At 30.0% G+C, this 13,147-nt stretch overlaps 1 protein-coding gene across 1 annotated transcript; it reads right to left on the bottom strand.

Moving 5' to 3' along the window:
- Nucleotides 1–6,446: 6,446 nt before the first annotated feature.
- LOC132056217 (bidirectional sugar transporter SWEET10-like) lies at nt 6,447–8,794 on the bottom strand. Its single transcript, XM_059448308.1, has 6 exons — nt 8,653–8,794; nt 7,879–7,915; nt 7,557–7,767; nt 7,304–7,465; nt 7,040–7,159; nt 6,447–6,955 (listed from the first exon to the last, which is right to left on the bottom strand). Exons 1-6 carry the CDS (start codon nt 8,693–8,695, stop codon nt 6,665–6,667), a joined length of 864 nt encoding a protein of 287 aa, XP_059304291.1. The 5' UTR covers nt 8,696–8,794; the 3' UTR covers nt 6,447–6,664.
- Nucleotides 8,795–13,147: the final 4,353 nt, after the last annotated feature.

The raw sequence follows: 13,147 nt of genomic DNA, 5'->3' as shown, positions 1-13,147 counted from the left end.
TAATTAGCTGGATTCGAATACTAAATGATACTCCCTCCGTTTCAATTTATATAGCACAATTTCTTTTGTAGCTAGTCCAAAAAAGAATATCATCTTTCTACAATCATAAATAACTTAGTAGATGTTTGGCCATAAAAATCAAATATTTTTCACTTTATTTGGAATTTTGAAGTTAAGAGTTGAAGATTGAGTTGTATTTGGTTATAGCTTTTGCAAAGATTATTTAGTTGTTTGAACGTACTGAAAGTGAAAGAAGGGTTAGATGTTTTCCTTCAAATAGAAGTTGTATTTGGAAAAAGGTTTCATGACCAAACGCTGATTAATAAAGTGAAAAAAAATTTCGGAAAAAGTTGAAAAATTCGCATGGCCAAATAGGTCCTTAACTTTACAATTCTCTTCTTACTCCTAATAAAATAATTTATAACCACACAAATATTATAAATTTGTTTTAAATCATAAATTTGGACGGAAAGAGTGTTAAAAAAAAGACTCAAAGCTGACTCTTCAAGACTTGAAACTCGCCGGACTAGTGCCTTCTCCCTACTAGCTACTAAGCTATGGACTAGGAATGCGTTGCATCCCTACTGTCCTCCAATAGCTTTTTTCTCATTAAAAAGTTAAGAAAATGCTAATTAGAAACCTATTAAAGAATTAAGGACAAGTACATCCAATGCTGAAGGACTGGTTCATCTCAGAAAACATGGCATCAACAATTGAACACCATTACTCTTTTACAGACTACTTTTTAAGTGAATTCAAATTATGAGATTCTGCATTAATGTTGAGATGAAATTAGAACCGCTACTTCGGAGATACAACACTAAATTAAGGTACTTTTGTTTCATAGCCAAGTGTGTCGTGGCATAGATGTTCATTACTTTCAATATAAAATAAAAAGTTCACTTCTTTATTAATTAATGTTACCTTTTTCAGTTAGACCAATATAACACTAGTCCTGGATGGCACTTTGTGCGAATTTAGTGCTCGGCTGCAGTCGATCTGCACCCTGTCCGTCGATTTCTTTTTTCCTTTTTGGTTATATATAAAAAAAGAAGGGAAAATTTCAGTTATAAATAATTTATGGGTCAAAATTACATATTCATATCCCATATTTTAAATTACAAACGTACAGCCCAACATTTCATGGCACAACTTGAATATTCACTTTTATACAACAATATACAACTTTATACACCTATCAGAGATGTTTGTGATACATCTTGTATAAAAGTTTATAATAATGTATAAGACTAGTATACAATATTATACAACAATATATAACTTTATACATCTAATGTAGATAATGTATAAACCTTGTATAAAAGTATATAATAATGTATAAGACTAGAAAAAACTGAAGAGGAAAAAAATGGCTATGGCGGGTAATTTAAAAAAGATGGGCTAAAACAGGTAAATATTTTGCCATAATTGGCATACAGTGTAAAATTCCCAAAAAAGAATCTCCTGGACCTATTTATAATTTGAATAAATAGGATTAATAAGGTCAGGTCTAACTCCCTTTACTTGTAGTTATCTCTATTCATAATAATTTATTTTTATTATTAATAAAAGGCCACTAAATACTATGTAGTGATATAAATTCGCAAAAAATAAATAAATTATGATTTGAATAAAACAAAATGGCCTTACAAATATTTCACTTTTTTAAATCACAGATTCTAGTAAGTTTTATACAGATCTTCTATGAAAATAATTATATAACAAAAATAAAATCTATGTTTTCCACTGTCTAACACTAAGGGGTCATTTTGTTGCTGATTAGAGTCATGCATGCAGGTATTAGAAATGCTTTCAGTGATTAGTTCTGGAGGATTTAGTTGTGCATTTGTAAAATGATAATCAAACATTGTACTTGGTGTGCTGAATTTTATACAAATGTACTCAAAAGCTACCAAATATGATACTTCCTGTGTCCCAATTTATGTAATATACTTTTCGCTTCCCAAGATTCAAACTACATGAATTTTGATCAATATTTTAATATGTATTTTTCTACCAAATTGATATGAGAAAAGTTACAATTGATACATTTCATGTAGTTTCAAGTATATAAATTTTAATATTAAAATATTAATCTAATCCAATCATTACAAAAAAAAAATGGATAATATGCGGAGGTTGAATGTTGCGATTCGTCGAGGTTTTAACCTCCACTATTTGTTAAAGGAGGCTAAAACCTCTGCGAATTGCAATTCTCAACCTCCGCAAATTACTCATTATTTTGTACTGAATTTAGTATCAAAGTTTAGTTAAATTTATTTTTGAAAAATAAAAAATATCACATAAATTTGATTGAAGAAAATATTATATACTAATTTTATAATACATGAATAACTCTCTTTCTAACCAGCAATCAAACATCCCCTAAATTAGCAACATGATACACATAATTAAAAGGAATTATCTGCGACACTTCTACTTAGTAATTCTTAATAATAGTTGGTTGCTTTTTGGTCATCATAGCAATATATAGGAAACTCATGAGTATAGGTCTGGTAGAATCTACCTATGCCGAACAATTGCTTTGACTAGCTTTGTGTACGAACCCAAAAATGAGGAAGAATCTTTGCACGGTAGTGCCAACATTAAAATGGTGCTTGTCATTATGATTGGTGCTTTTCTAGTACTGCCATTATTTTAAAAGGCAGTATTGGCTGGCACTCGGAGCGAGATACTGACAAAATGTCTCGAGGCTCACATGTGGGCTTTAATTTTATGAGGTTCACATTTTTAGTGCCCAATTGTACGTCCTAAACATGTCCAGCGCTCCGGCTCATCTAACCATTCTTACACAATTATATGTCAAATTCTTTAGTTAACAATGCTGAACCTCATAATTCTTTAATAAATGAATGCTTATTATTCTCTCTCCGTCATAATTCATGTAACACTTTTTTTAGTCAATCTAAAAAGAATGACATATTTCTATATTTAATAACAATCCAACTTAAATTTACCTTTTTACCTTTAATGAAATGATTTATAGCGACACAAATTTCTAGGATTTGTTTTAGACCACAAATTTCAAAGGTCTTCCTTTATTTCTTAAACTTTGTACACAGTCAAATGTTCTCATATAAAATAGGACGGAGGGAGTATTCTTTTCATTTACAGAAAAAGAAGATTGAAAGTAACTTAAATAATAAGCCGTAGTATTGCATATTTACTATTAAAGAACGTGACGATAAATGTCGCTTCACAATTTTTTTTTAAATACAAAGCCAAATTTTACACCTTCACTTGTCGTTGGTCTTCATGTCTCAAAATTATCATATTTCGTTATTTGAAAGTAATTTTGTTTTTATTCATGAAGGAGTGTCGTTTTAACCAATGTTTTAAGACACGGGGGCCTGAGGCGAGGCGTTTTATGCAGCACGGGGCAAGGCGTAAGTCCCGAGACGCGGGGCATAAGTCCCATTGATCTACGGGACGCATGTCTCATGTATCTTCAATTTTATAATTATATTATTAAAAAATAAGCAAAAGTAAAATTTTCATTAAAATCTGCAATTAAATTCAAATAAATCACCAATAATATAAAAAATATTATTATAAATATTATTTGTGAAAGGTAACAACACAAAGAAAATGATAATAGCCTAGATAGTCTTTAAAATGAAATCATCATTCACTTCATCATCAATCTCCAGATCTATTAGTCCTTTCCAACATCAACTAATATTTGCACTAACCTTTATTATATATTCAAAGAAGGAGAATGACAAAAAGTGTAAGAGTAATGACAAAAAATGGACAAAATTACTTCATGAACATAGTGCTATGAAATCTCTATTACATCAATTTTCGGCATAATCATCTAAAAAAACTATTTATGGCAGTGCTATATTCTATGAGAGTTGCTTTCTTTATTTATATATTTTAGGAAAAACCCAGTACAATATGATAACATAAAGTATAAATATTATTATACCAATAATAAAAATCATAATTTAGCAAAAATACTTTTAAAACAATAAAAATCAAATTTAATGCCGGCGGGGCGTACGCCTTTACGCCCAAGGCTTATGCCCCAAATTCTCGGGCATACGCTCTATGGATCTACGCCTTTTATTTGCTACTCGCCTCGAAAAAGCCTCTAAAAACACTGGTTTTAATTATAATATTGATAAAGTTTATTGATTATTTTCTCTTTTAGGGAGGTAAATTACATAATATGATATTGATATATTTTAAGAAATTGTGATTCTTTTATTGTTTGAGCGTTAAGATATTAGAGTTGATTTGCATCTTATAATATCTTTTATATCATTGCATTATTACTTTTAAAATCATGTTGGAAGTTTTGTTTTCTATGAGTTTCTTAAATCATGCTTTTAGTAGTTTTTTTTTTTTTTTTTTTTTTTTTTTTTAACTTTTAATGTATTTTTTATAATGTTTGTGATTATACTATTTTACAACATTATAAAATAAAGATTTAAAGATCCATGGTGCTTACGTCTCGCCTCTCGTCCCCGCCTTTTTAAACACTAAATACTGCTACTATAGAGTTAGCAAGATTGTACTACGTAATACTCCCTGTGATCAAGTTGTTTGTTTTACTTTCCTATTTACTTTTAAAATTTCATGCCAAGTCAAAATAGATAAATAAATTAAAACTTGAGGAATACATTTAAGGAGGACAAGATATTCCTCAACAGACTCCCAAATCCGATTCCACTATTTACATGTGAATTAATTTTTTTTTTCTTTTCTTTTTTGTTCTCTTAGAAGAAAATCAAAAAGTGAGACCCAAACAGAGAGGCCTCAACATAGTGAAGAATGGGCCTAATTAATTAGGGACAGAAAGAGAGGTTGGCTCAACCGGTTTATGAATAAATTCAAGAAATTACACTCAATGATATTGGAAATAGTGGTCTTAAACTTTGATAAGCCAGAACTTGTTGAACTTAAAGTTTTATCCATAGTACAAGCGAGGTAAAAAATTCAAGACCAGCCACCTCCAAAGCAATTTTTGTAGATCACCGAATAAATTTGGAGTTCAATTAGTGGCATGATTCGTGACCAAGATTTTGAGAGAGATATAAGAAAGTTTACCTCAGATAGGATGTGGAATAATCTCATCATCGAAGACAATTTTAAGACTCTGAGTGTAGTAGCCCATAACCATTATAATTTCTTTTTTGAAATTCTAACTTAGCTGGTAAGAGATAAATTAATTCTTCAACAATATAATTTAACATCCGCATTAGCACAAGTTTATTCAGAATCGCTCTCCTTTTTAAAGTATTGCTCAATGACTAAGTAAACACGATGGAGTAGCATGTTTGAAAAGTTTGCAAATTATGCATGCGTGATAAGACTCGAGGTAAGATCATGTGAGCAGTGAATTAGCCATTAGGTAAGAGGAAAATAAATAGTAAGAGAGCAAAACAGATAAAAGGAGAGAGATTACTGTGTTAAGAGTTGTAAACTGCACCTTAAGTTAATTGGGTCTATATATTAGATGAGTGGGGGTGTTCATGGAAAATCAAAAAATCAAATCAACTCAAAGAAAAAAACCCGACATTTTTTGTTTGATTTGATTTTGATTTTTAATTTTATAAATCGACAAAATTTGATTTAATTTTGATTTTAAGCAAAAAATAATCGAAATAACCGAATCAAACCGACAATATAAATATCTATCTAAAAATTATAGATGTATACTTTTATAGAAAAAGTTTGAAATTTTACGATATTAATCTTTTGCACTCTTATTCATAATCTATGTGTTTGCCTTTACAGTAATCAAATTTTTGTATTTACTCTCTAGTTTGATTTGTTATTTTTTATTTTGACTATTCTAAGAATATATTTCTTGTTCAAAATAACTTGTTTTTTATTCCTTTAATTATTCATCAGGATATCTTGATATATCACAACTAGATTTTTAATTTACTGCACAAAAATAAATTCATTGTAAGAACTTTTTTTTTATGTTCCTTAAAAAAGACTAAATTCTTAGATGATGCATACAAAGTTTTGGAGAAAGTACATATATAACTTGATTAAGTTTATATTTCGCTCTTTTCTCAGATAGGAATAATTAATTAGTAGTGTTATACTAGAAAATAGTCAATTTAATATGTGTTTGGACGTATATTGTCATATATTTAAATAAAAACTGATAAAAAACCGAAAAACCCGACAAAACCGAATCAATGAAAAACCAACTTAATTGATTTGAATTGATTCAAACATTTGAAAAACCGACTAAGTTGTTTTGGTTATCTTTTAAAGATAATCGACTCAAACCGAGCCATGAACACCCCTAGAGATGAGTATCGAATTTTTATCCGGCCCATATTGGTGTACAAAATTTACGGTTCTTTTTCTACAATTAAGGCTTACGGCTAGTTTTCAAATGATAAACCATTTTAATGTTGTAATATAATAAGGAAAAGAATTTAAAGAAAGCATGAGAGTTGAACAAATTGTCCCATGATTAAGGGAGCTTGATTTAATGGAGAAATGAAACACAATTGAAACTTAATTACAACACAACAGAGACTTAATTCCCATCAAATTCCATCTTATGATGGGAAACACTAGAGGTGAATCAGAAATCAGAATAGCCTTTCATTTTGTGTGGCTTAATTAAAATTAATAAAACACATGGTGCCACTTAAAGGTTCACAAAGTCTTAGGCCTCCATTGTTTGCAAACTGGATAGCTTCTCTTCTTTAGCTGCATTTTGATGCAGAGTTGAAGCCATTTGAACTTTGCCCGAACAAACCAATCTACCAAGCTTCACTATGTCTATTATCTGTTCTTCTGTTAGTTCTGGAATCTTCTTGTTATCGTCCAAGATTATGACAGGATTTTGTACCTCAGCAAGGTTCTGCTCCCTAACGATGAGGTTCTCTTTTTTGCGGTACATTGCATAGAGCACCATTTGGAGAATACCAAAGATAAATCCCAATATGTTTGGAGCCTATTATATTAGAAGAAAATAACGTAAAACCATTAATAAGATGTAAGTAAAATAGTAGCTAGAATAATGTAACATAGAACTTACAGCAATGTTAACGTCTTTTAATAGAAGTCCATAAAAGAACCACATCACAGCGCTCAATGTTAGAAAAACGGATAGGAGAATTGGCATGTATTCCACACTCTTCGTCTTGATTACTTGTCTCTGCATAAAATGGTCAAAGCAAAAATGAGCTCACTCTTCTTGTGTACTCCAACTTTTATATACTGATAGTGTAACTATTACGATGTCACAGTATATATAAGCTAAATTCTGGAAATTTTTTGAGAAGTGATTTTCAAAGCTTACCACAATGCATAATGGTGCTACAAACACGCACAAGGAGAACACAAGACAAATCCACCCAACCACTTGGCCACGGGCCGCTCCTTTGAATAGAAATTGGGTAACGAGGATAATTGCACCAAATCCACCAACCACTGTTAAAAGGAGCATCTTCACAGTGTGGACCTGCATTTATAAGAATGTTCCAAATTGTACTTCTCTTCCTTTATATTAAGAGGGAAATAATATGGAAAAAAGATAAAAGAATGACATTTACCCTGGCTTTCTTTGGTGCATAGAAAAGGTAGAAACCAACGTAGATGGTCTCAATAAAGACACCAAAGGAGTTTATGGTGATGAGAAGTGTTGTGTTGGTCTTCAAAAATGCATAGTATATCCAAAGCATGGAACTAAAAAGCGCAATCACATATGGAATTGATTGATAGCCTTCTGTTGATTTCTTCTTGTAAATTTTATAAAATGTAGGCCTGCAAGTCCATAAGTATGCAACTTCAAGGGTTGTAACTGGTAAGTAATTACTAACTATAAAACACATTGAATAAACTGAGTTAAATGAATAAGGAAAGCGGGTGACTTACAGTGGAGAGAGGAAAACAATAAACGAGACAATATTTCCTGCAAGATTGAAAACTCAAGGGGTCAATAAAAACAATTCTTGGTAATTAAAATAATGAATAATTGGAATATATAAAATACCCACAAAGATCCATTGGCAATGATTAAATAATGCATGTTAATGATTGAGGATATGCTGGTACGATAAAATGATTGACATTTCCTTTAAGAGATTAATTATATGGATTTGTCTACAAGTCTAAGTCATATTATAGTTTTCGTTGGCCCCCTGTTGACCGATAATACTTATTTCGTACTCCCTCAGTCCAATTTATACGAGCGTGTTTGATTGGGCACGAAATTTAAGAATGAACGGGAAACTTTTAAAACTTGTAGTCTAACATAAGTCATAGTTATTTTAATTTCTCATTAAGGGTAATGAGAAATTAAAAATTAAATTGTTAACAAATATATTAATGTGCTTTTTGGGATGAACTAAAAAAAAAAAAAAAAACTGTCGCATAAATTAGGACGGATGGAGTAACTAATACTCCAATAGAAGGAATAAACAATAAGTGAGAAAAAGGAAACACCTACCGTAACTGTGTTACTAACTAATATTTAAAATATGAAATTTATAATCTACAAAAATATTTTTCCTTACTATATATAACAAGTAAATGTGATATGATAGATATACAAATTACTTATTCTAATGGTGTACATGTATAACTTAGTTCGAATTTTTATTTACCATTGACTTCCAAAATACAAACTAACAAGAAAAAGAGAGTTACCAAGGACCCCAAAAGCAAATGCCCAATGACCAGATATAGCCATCGCTTTCTATTTTCTAAATATAGTAATTCCTCTCTTTGTTAATCTCTCACTCACAAAGAAGTGCAGGTACTTGATTGACAATGAAATGAAGAGTGCTCACTTCACATATTTATATAGCAATGCTAAAGGGATACATTATTAGTGCAAAGTTGTCTCTCTATAGTTCTCCAGCTTTATTCTATTTTTCAATTAGTGCTCTATTTGGATTAATTCAATTTCATACAGAACAAAGCACCTTTTGATCCGTTAACCTTTTTGGTGCATGAGGGGATCGATATATCCTCAAAATAAGAGGGTCCCATTTTGCTCTTTTGTTGTGTCATCGTCCTATCCATGAGGCACTAAAGCTTCCAACTTAAGCACTAGAATTTTGAAAGGGGTTTAATTTGTTTCTCATTTTATTTTGTGTACAAATAATGTGATCCTAATCAGCAAAAAACCAATCAACAAATGATGGAGACACCTATCAATGTCTGCCATTTGTCATCAATAATAGATGCCTTCTGGCTATAATATACTGGTAATGAAAATATCATAATTTGGTACAGTGGCTGATGAATGCCACCACATATGCTTTGCTTTAGGCTTACCTCGAGTGGGTTTGTGTCATACATATATCTGAATAAGGATAATTACATATATCTGAATAAGGATAATTAATGTAATGAAATTAATCCAATTTCTTCTTCCTACAACTTTAAAATGATAATGATATGTTAAGAATAAGTGGGTGATGCTGATATGCTTTTCAATTAAGGATTGGGTTTCACAAAAAAGTGTGAAGACAGACCTAATCCAGTTGTTGCGAGTATACTTGAGACATGACAATCATGGGATTATTCTTCTTGGCAATTATTCAGCATATTAACTAGGAGTATAACTTTATATACATTTCCATGTTTTTCACCTTATCAACTTAATTTAATCAACTTTTTTTTTTTCAGAATGAAATAAATTGGTGCAATCATAAATTGTCAAAACAAAGGATCTTTTTTCACTTTATTGAAATAATAAAAATTTTCATTTCAAGTGATATTTGAGGGGCAGAAGATAAAATAGTTATAAGCTTGGAATAATTAAACAAAGTTCCCTAATATGTGCAATAACGATAATTTCTCTGAAATACCCAAGTTAACGTATAATCTTGTGGTCTTTTTGAACTTCTTTTTGCCCTTTCACTCGGATAAGATTCATTTCCTTTTCTTTATAACAATAGAAAAGGAAAATCATGGCAGACAATATAGAAGAGAACGAAACTTTAGGATTTCGTGGACACGGTTTTCCAAAATTCAGCAGCCACTACATGCCTTTGAATTCAATAAAGCACTTCTGATCAATTATTCGATTGAACCCCAGATAGTCGCTTGTAAACTTTTATAATCCTTAGCTCTAATAAAACAATAAATTATTGTTATTATTTTTGGGGTTCCCTTTTTTTCTTGTACAGGTTGCAACTTGCAACAAGAACAATTGTGAATTGTTACGGAAGCGAATAGGCAACGTACACTACTAACAAAATGTGCTTTTTAATGGCAATAACTTAATCGCTAATTATATTCTAATCAATTATTAAAGAATATCAAACTTTAACCTTGCTAACAATAAAATTTAAAGGCTTTAGCAACCTTGGATCTAATGTTATTAACCAATTGCACGTTGTAATGTTTTGTGCAGAATAACTATCATTGCTAAGTTTAAAAAATATATTGCTACTAAAAGCCTCTTTTGGTGTAATGGCAATTCTACTATCTGAATAAAGTTGGTTCCATCGACCCAGAGGCGGACCCACATGAAAAAATTATGCATATATATGTGTATATACCTTGAGAAATTAGTATATATTTAATTGTATACTCTAACAAACAAAAGTGTTTTTGGGGCATGTTGGTTGCAACTAGGGGTATACATGGACCGGGTTGGTTCGGGTTTTTCAAATACCAAACCAAACCAATTGCATCGGGTTTTTAAATCTATAAACCAAACCAAACCAACAAAATTCTGGTTTTTCAACCTCGGGTGGTTTTCTCGGTTTTTTCGGGTTGTTCAGGTTTTTCCGGTAAAGTCTTCATACAAAACATGTAACTTGTACTTCAAGTACTTCTTTAGTCCTAGTAAGACACGACTATCTAATTAAGATAGTATTTAAGAAAATAACACAAAATGTGAGATGAGAGATGACATTGTACTAAAATATTCAACAAAAAAAAGTAACGAGAAAATCGCATAAAATAAAATGATCATAATCTAAAAGTACTAAGTTATGCTAAAATAAGTAAGGCTAATAAGTATTAATTACATGACTAGATAGCAAAGAAAAATATAATATCAAGTTATGTATTTTCACTATTTAAACCAATATAAAATTAAAGAATATATATCCAATATTATTGTCATTCCTAGTGTTAGAATTGATTTACTTTGTTAGCATTAGTTTTTTTTATTATTATTATATTTTTTTATTGTCATTCCTAGTATTTTTTTAAGCATTAGTATGATTTTGATTTTTGTTGAGTTACTACATCAATATGCTATAAATCTTATTAGACTATTCAGAATTCTAAATCAAAGCTTGAAATAATATGTTAAAAGACAAAAAACTATGAAAAAGTTTAAGAAAATTTATAAATTACATTATAAATAAACATTTTTGTATATAAAATATTTTTGCAATTTTATATATGTAATGTCGGGTTGGTGTGGTTCGGTTTGACTTTTTTTTAGTTAAAACCAAACCAAACAAACGACAATCGGGTTTTTCTTTCTAAAACCAAACCAAGTCAAACCAACCACTAGTCAGGTTTTTTTCTCGATTTGATTAGGATTGTCGGTTTGGTGCGGTTTGTCGGTTTCCTTTGTACACCCCTAGTTACAACTGTTGCTTCCTTTACATGTCACCCCATATCGAACCTGAATGTCACTTTTAATTATTTTTTGAGCCTATTTTTAGAAAAACAATAAGCGTTAATTGAGCTCGTCCAGATTCGAACCTGCATTGTCACCACATGTTGCACAACCTTAGCCACTGAGCTATCTCTTTCATTTGTTTCATTGTATTAAATTTTATTTATTACAAATATTTGACCTATATACTTAAATTTTCGTCACTGCTACGCTATTAATGACCGGTCCGACACGGTATATTCCCTCAGTCATCATTAAATTTTTTATTGACGTTTCTATTAAGACTAGTTTTAGCGTACGCGCTTTGCGCGTGACCAAAGTGCGCATCTCATTTGACAACAAACACTATATAGGATTAATGATAATTGACATTTTATTATTTAGTTTTTCCTTCATATTTTAATCATTTGATCAAGGATTCATTTGTTTTGTATTCTTTTATATTTTACTATGTGTAATCGCGTGAATCAATAAATAATTTTTATAAGAAAAATACATTTTTCATAATACAATTTATCTAAATGATGCAAGTATAATGTTATTACACGAACATGATAGATGAATTCAATAATCGAACATCCAACCGTGAATATTTTTAAAATCGATGTTGATTTAAAAGCACAATAATGATTTAGAGAGAATTTATTTACATGGAATAGAGTTTATTGGAACACATACTTAATTTTTTGTGCATAAATATTACAGAAGAGTTTGATTAAAGAGTGAAATTTTTGTAGACATTTTAGTCGATCTACTATTTACTTCTAACATGTTCACCATATTTTGATGAGTTGAAGGCGATGTGCAGATGTTATCTGCGTCTATATATTAGTAACACTATTGTTTATTATATGGCCTCTAAATATTTAGTATTATGCACTATTAATAAAATCTCAACACATAGAAATAATTAATTTGGACTTAAACTTGATCTTTCCATATTAGTTTTGTTTTTCATAATAAATAAAACTTTGCTAAAATCTTCTCTCTCTTTTTTCATAATAAATAAAACTTTGCTAAAATGCTATAGTTTTAAGAGGAAAAACTATTTGAAACACTTTCAGAAAACATATTTGCCATTTTCTTAAGATGTTTGAGTGAATCCCCTTTTTTATAAATTCTAACAAAATTATGTCACAATGTTTCTTTTCATCCTTCTCTCTTTTTTTCATAATAAATAAAACTTTGCTAAAATGCTATAGTTTTAAGAGGAAAACTATTTGAAACACTTTCAGAAAACATATTTACCATTTTCTTAAGATGTTTGAGTGAATTCCTTGTTTTATAAATTCTAACAAAATTATGTCACAGTGTTTCTTTTCAAACTTATGATTGTCCCTTTTAATCCTATTTGTAGAAAACTATTTACACCCAAAGTACATTAAAGGTTTTCACAATAAAAATTATAATTTTTTTTGTACTAATACATGATGAACCTTTGGTACTACCTTTTTAACAAAATAAAGACTTTTTATTAATTATGTTACATAATAAAAGTCAAAGCTCAAAAAAGTACAATTTGATTCGAACAATGTTTGTTGTGTTACTACC

The sequence above is a fragment of the Lycium ferocissimum genome, chromosome 5 (assembly GCF_029784015.1).
Source record: "Lycium ferocissimum isolate CSIRO_LF1 chromosome 5, AGI_CSIRO_Lferr_CH_V1, whole genome shotgun sequence".
Lineage (NCBI taxonomy): Eukaryota > Viridiplantae > Streptophyta > Magnoliopsida > Solanales > Solanaceae > Lycium > Lycium ferocissimum.
This window is presented reverse-complemented; position numbering and strand designations above follow the sequence as displayed.

What these genes read in the sequence shown, in the direction of transcription:
- LOC132056217 (XM_059448308.1), bottom strand. Translation starts at nt 8,695, where the DNA reads ATGGCTATATCTGGTCATTGGGCATTTGCTTTTGGGGTCCTTG. An exon ending in ATTGTTTTCCTCTCTCCACT is followed by an intron (nt 7,768 to 7,878) that starts GTAAGTCACCCG and finishes ATGGACTTGCAG; the next exon opens with GCCTACATTTTATAAAATTT. An exon ending in TAAAAGACGTTAACATTGCT is followed by an intron (nt 6,956 to 7,039) that starts GTAAGTTCTATG and finishes CTAATATAATAG; the next exon opens with GCTCCAAACATATTGGGATT.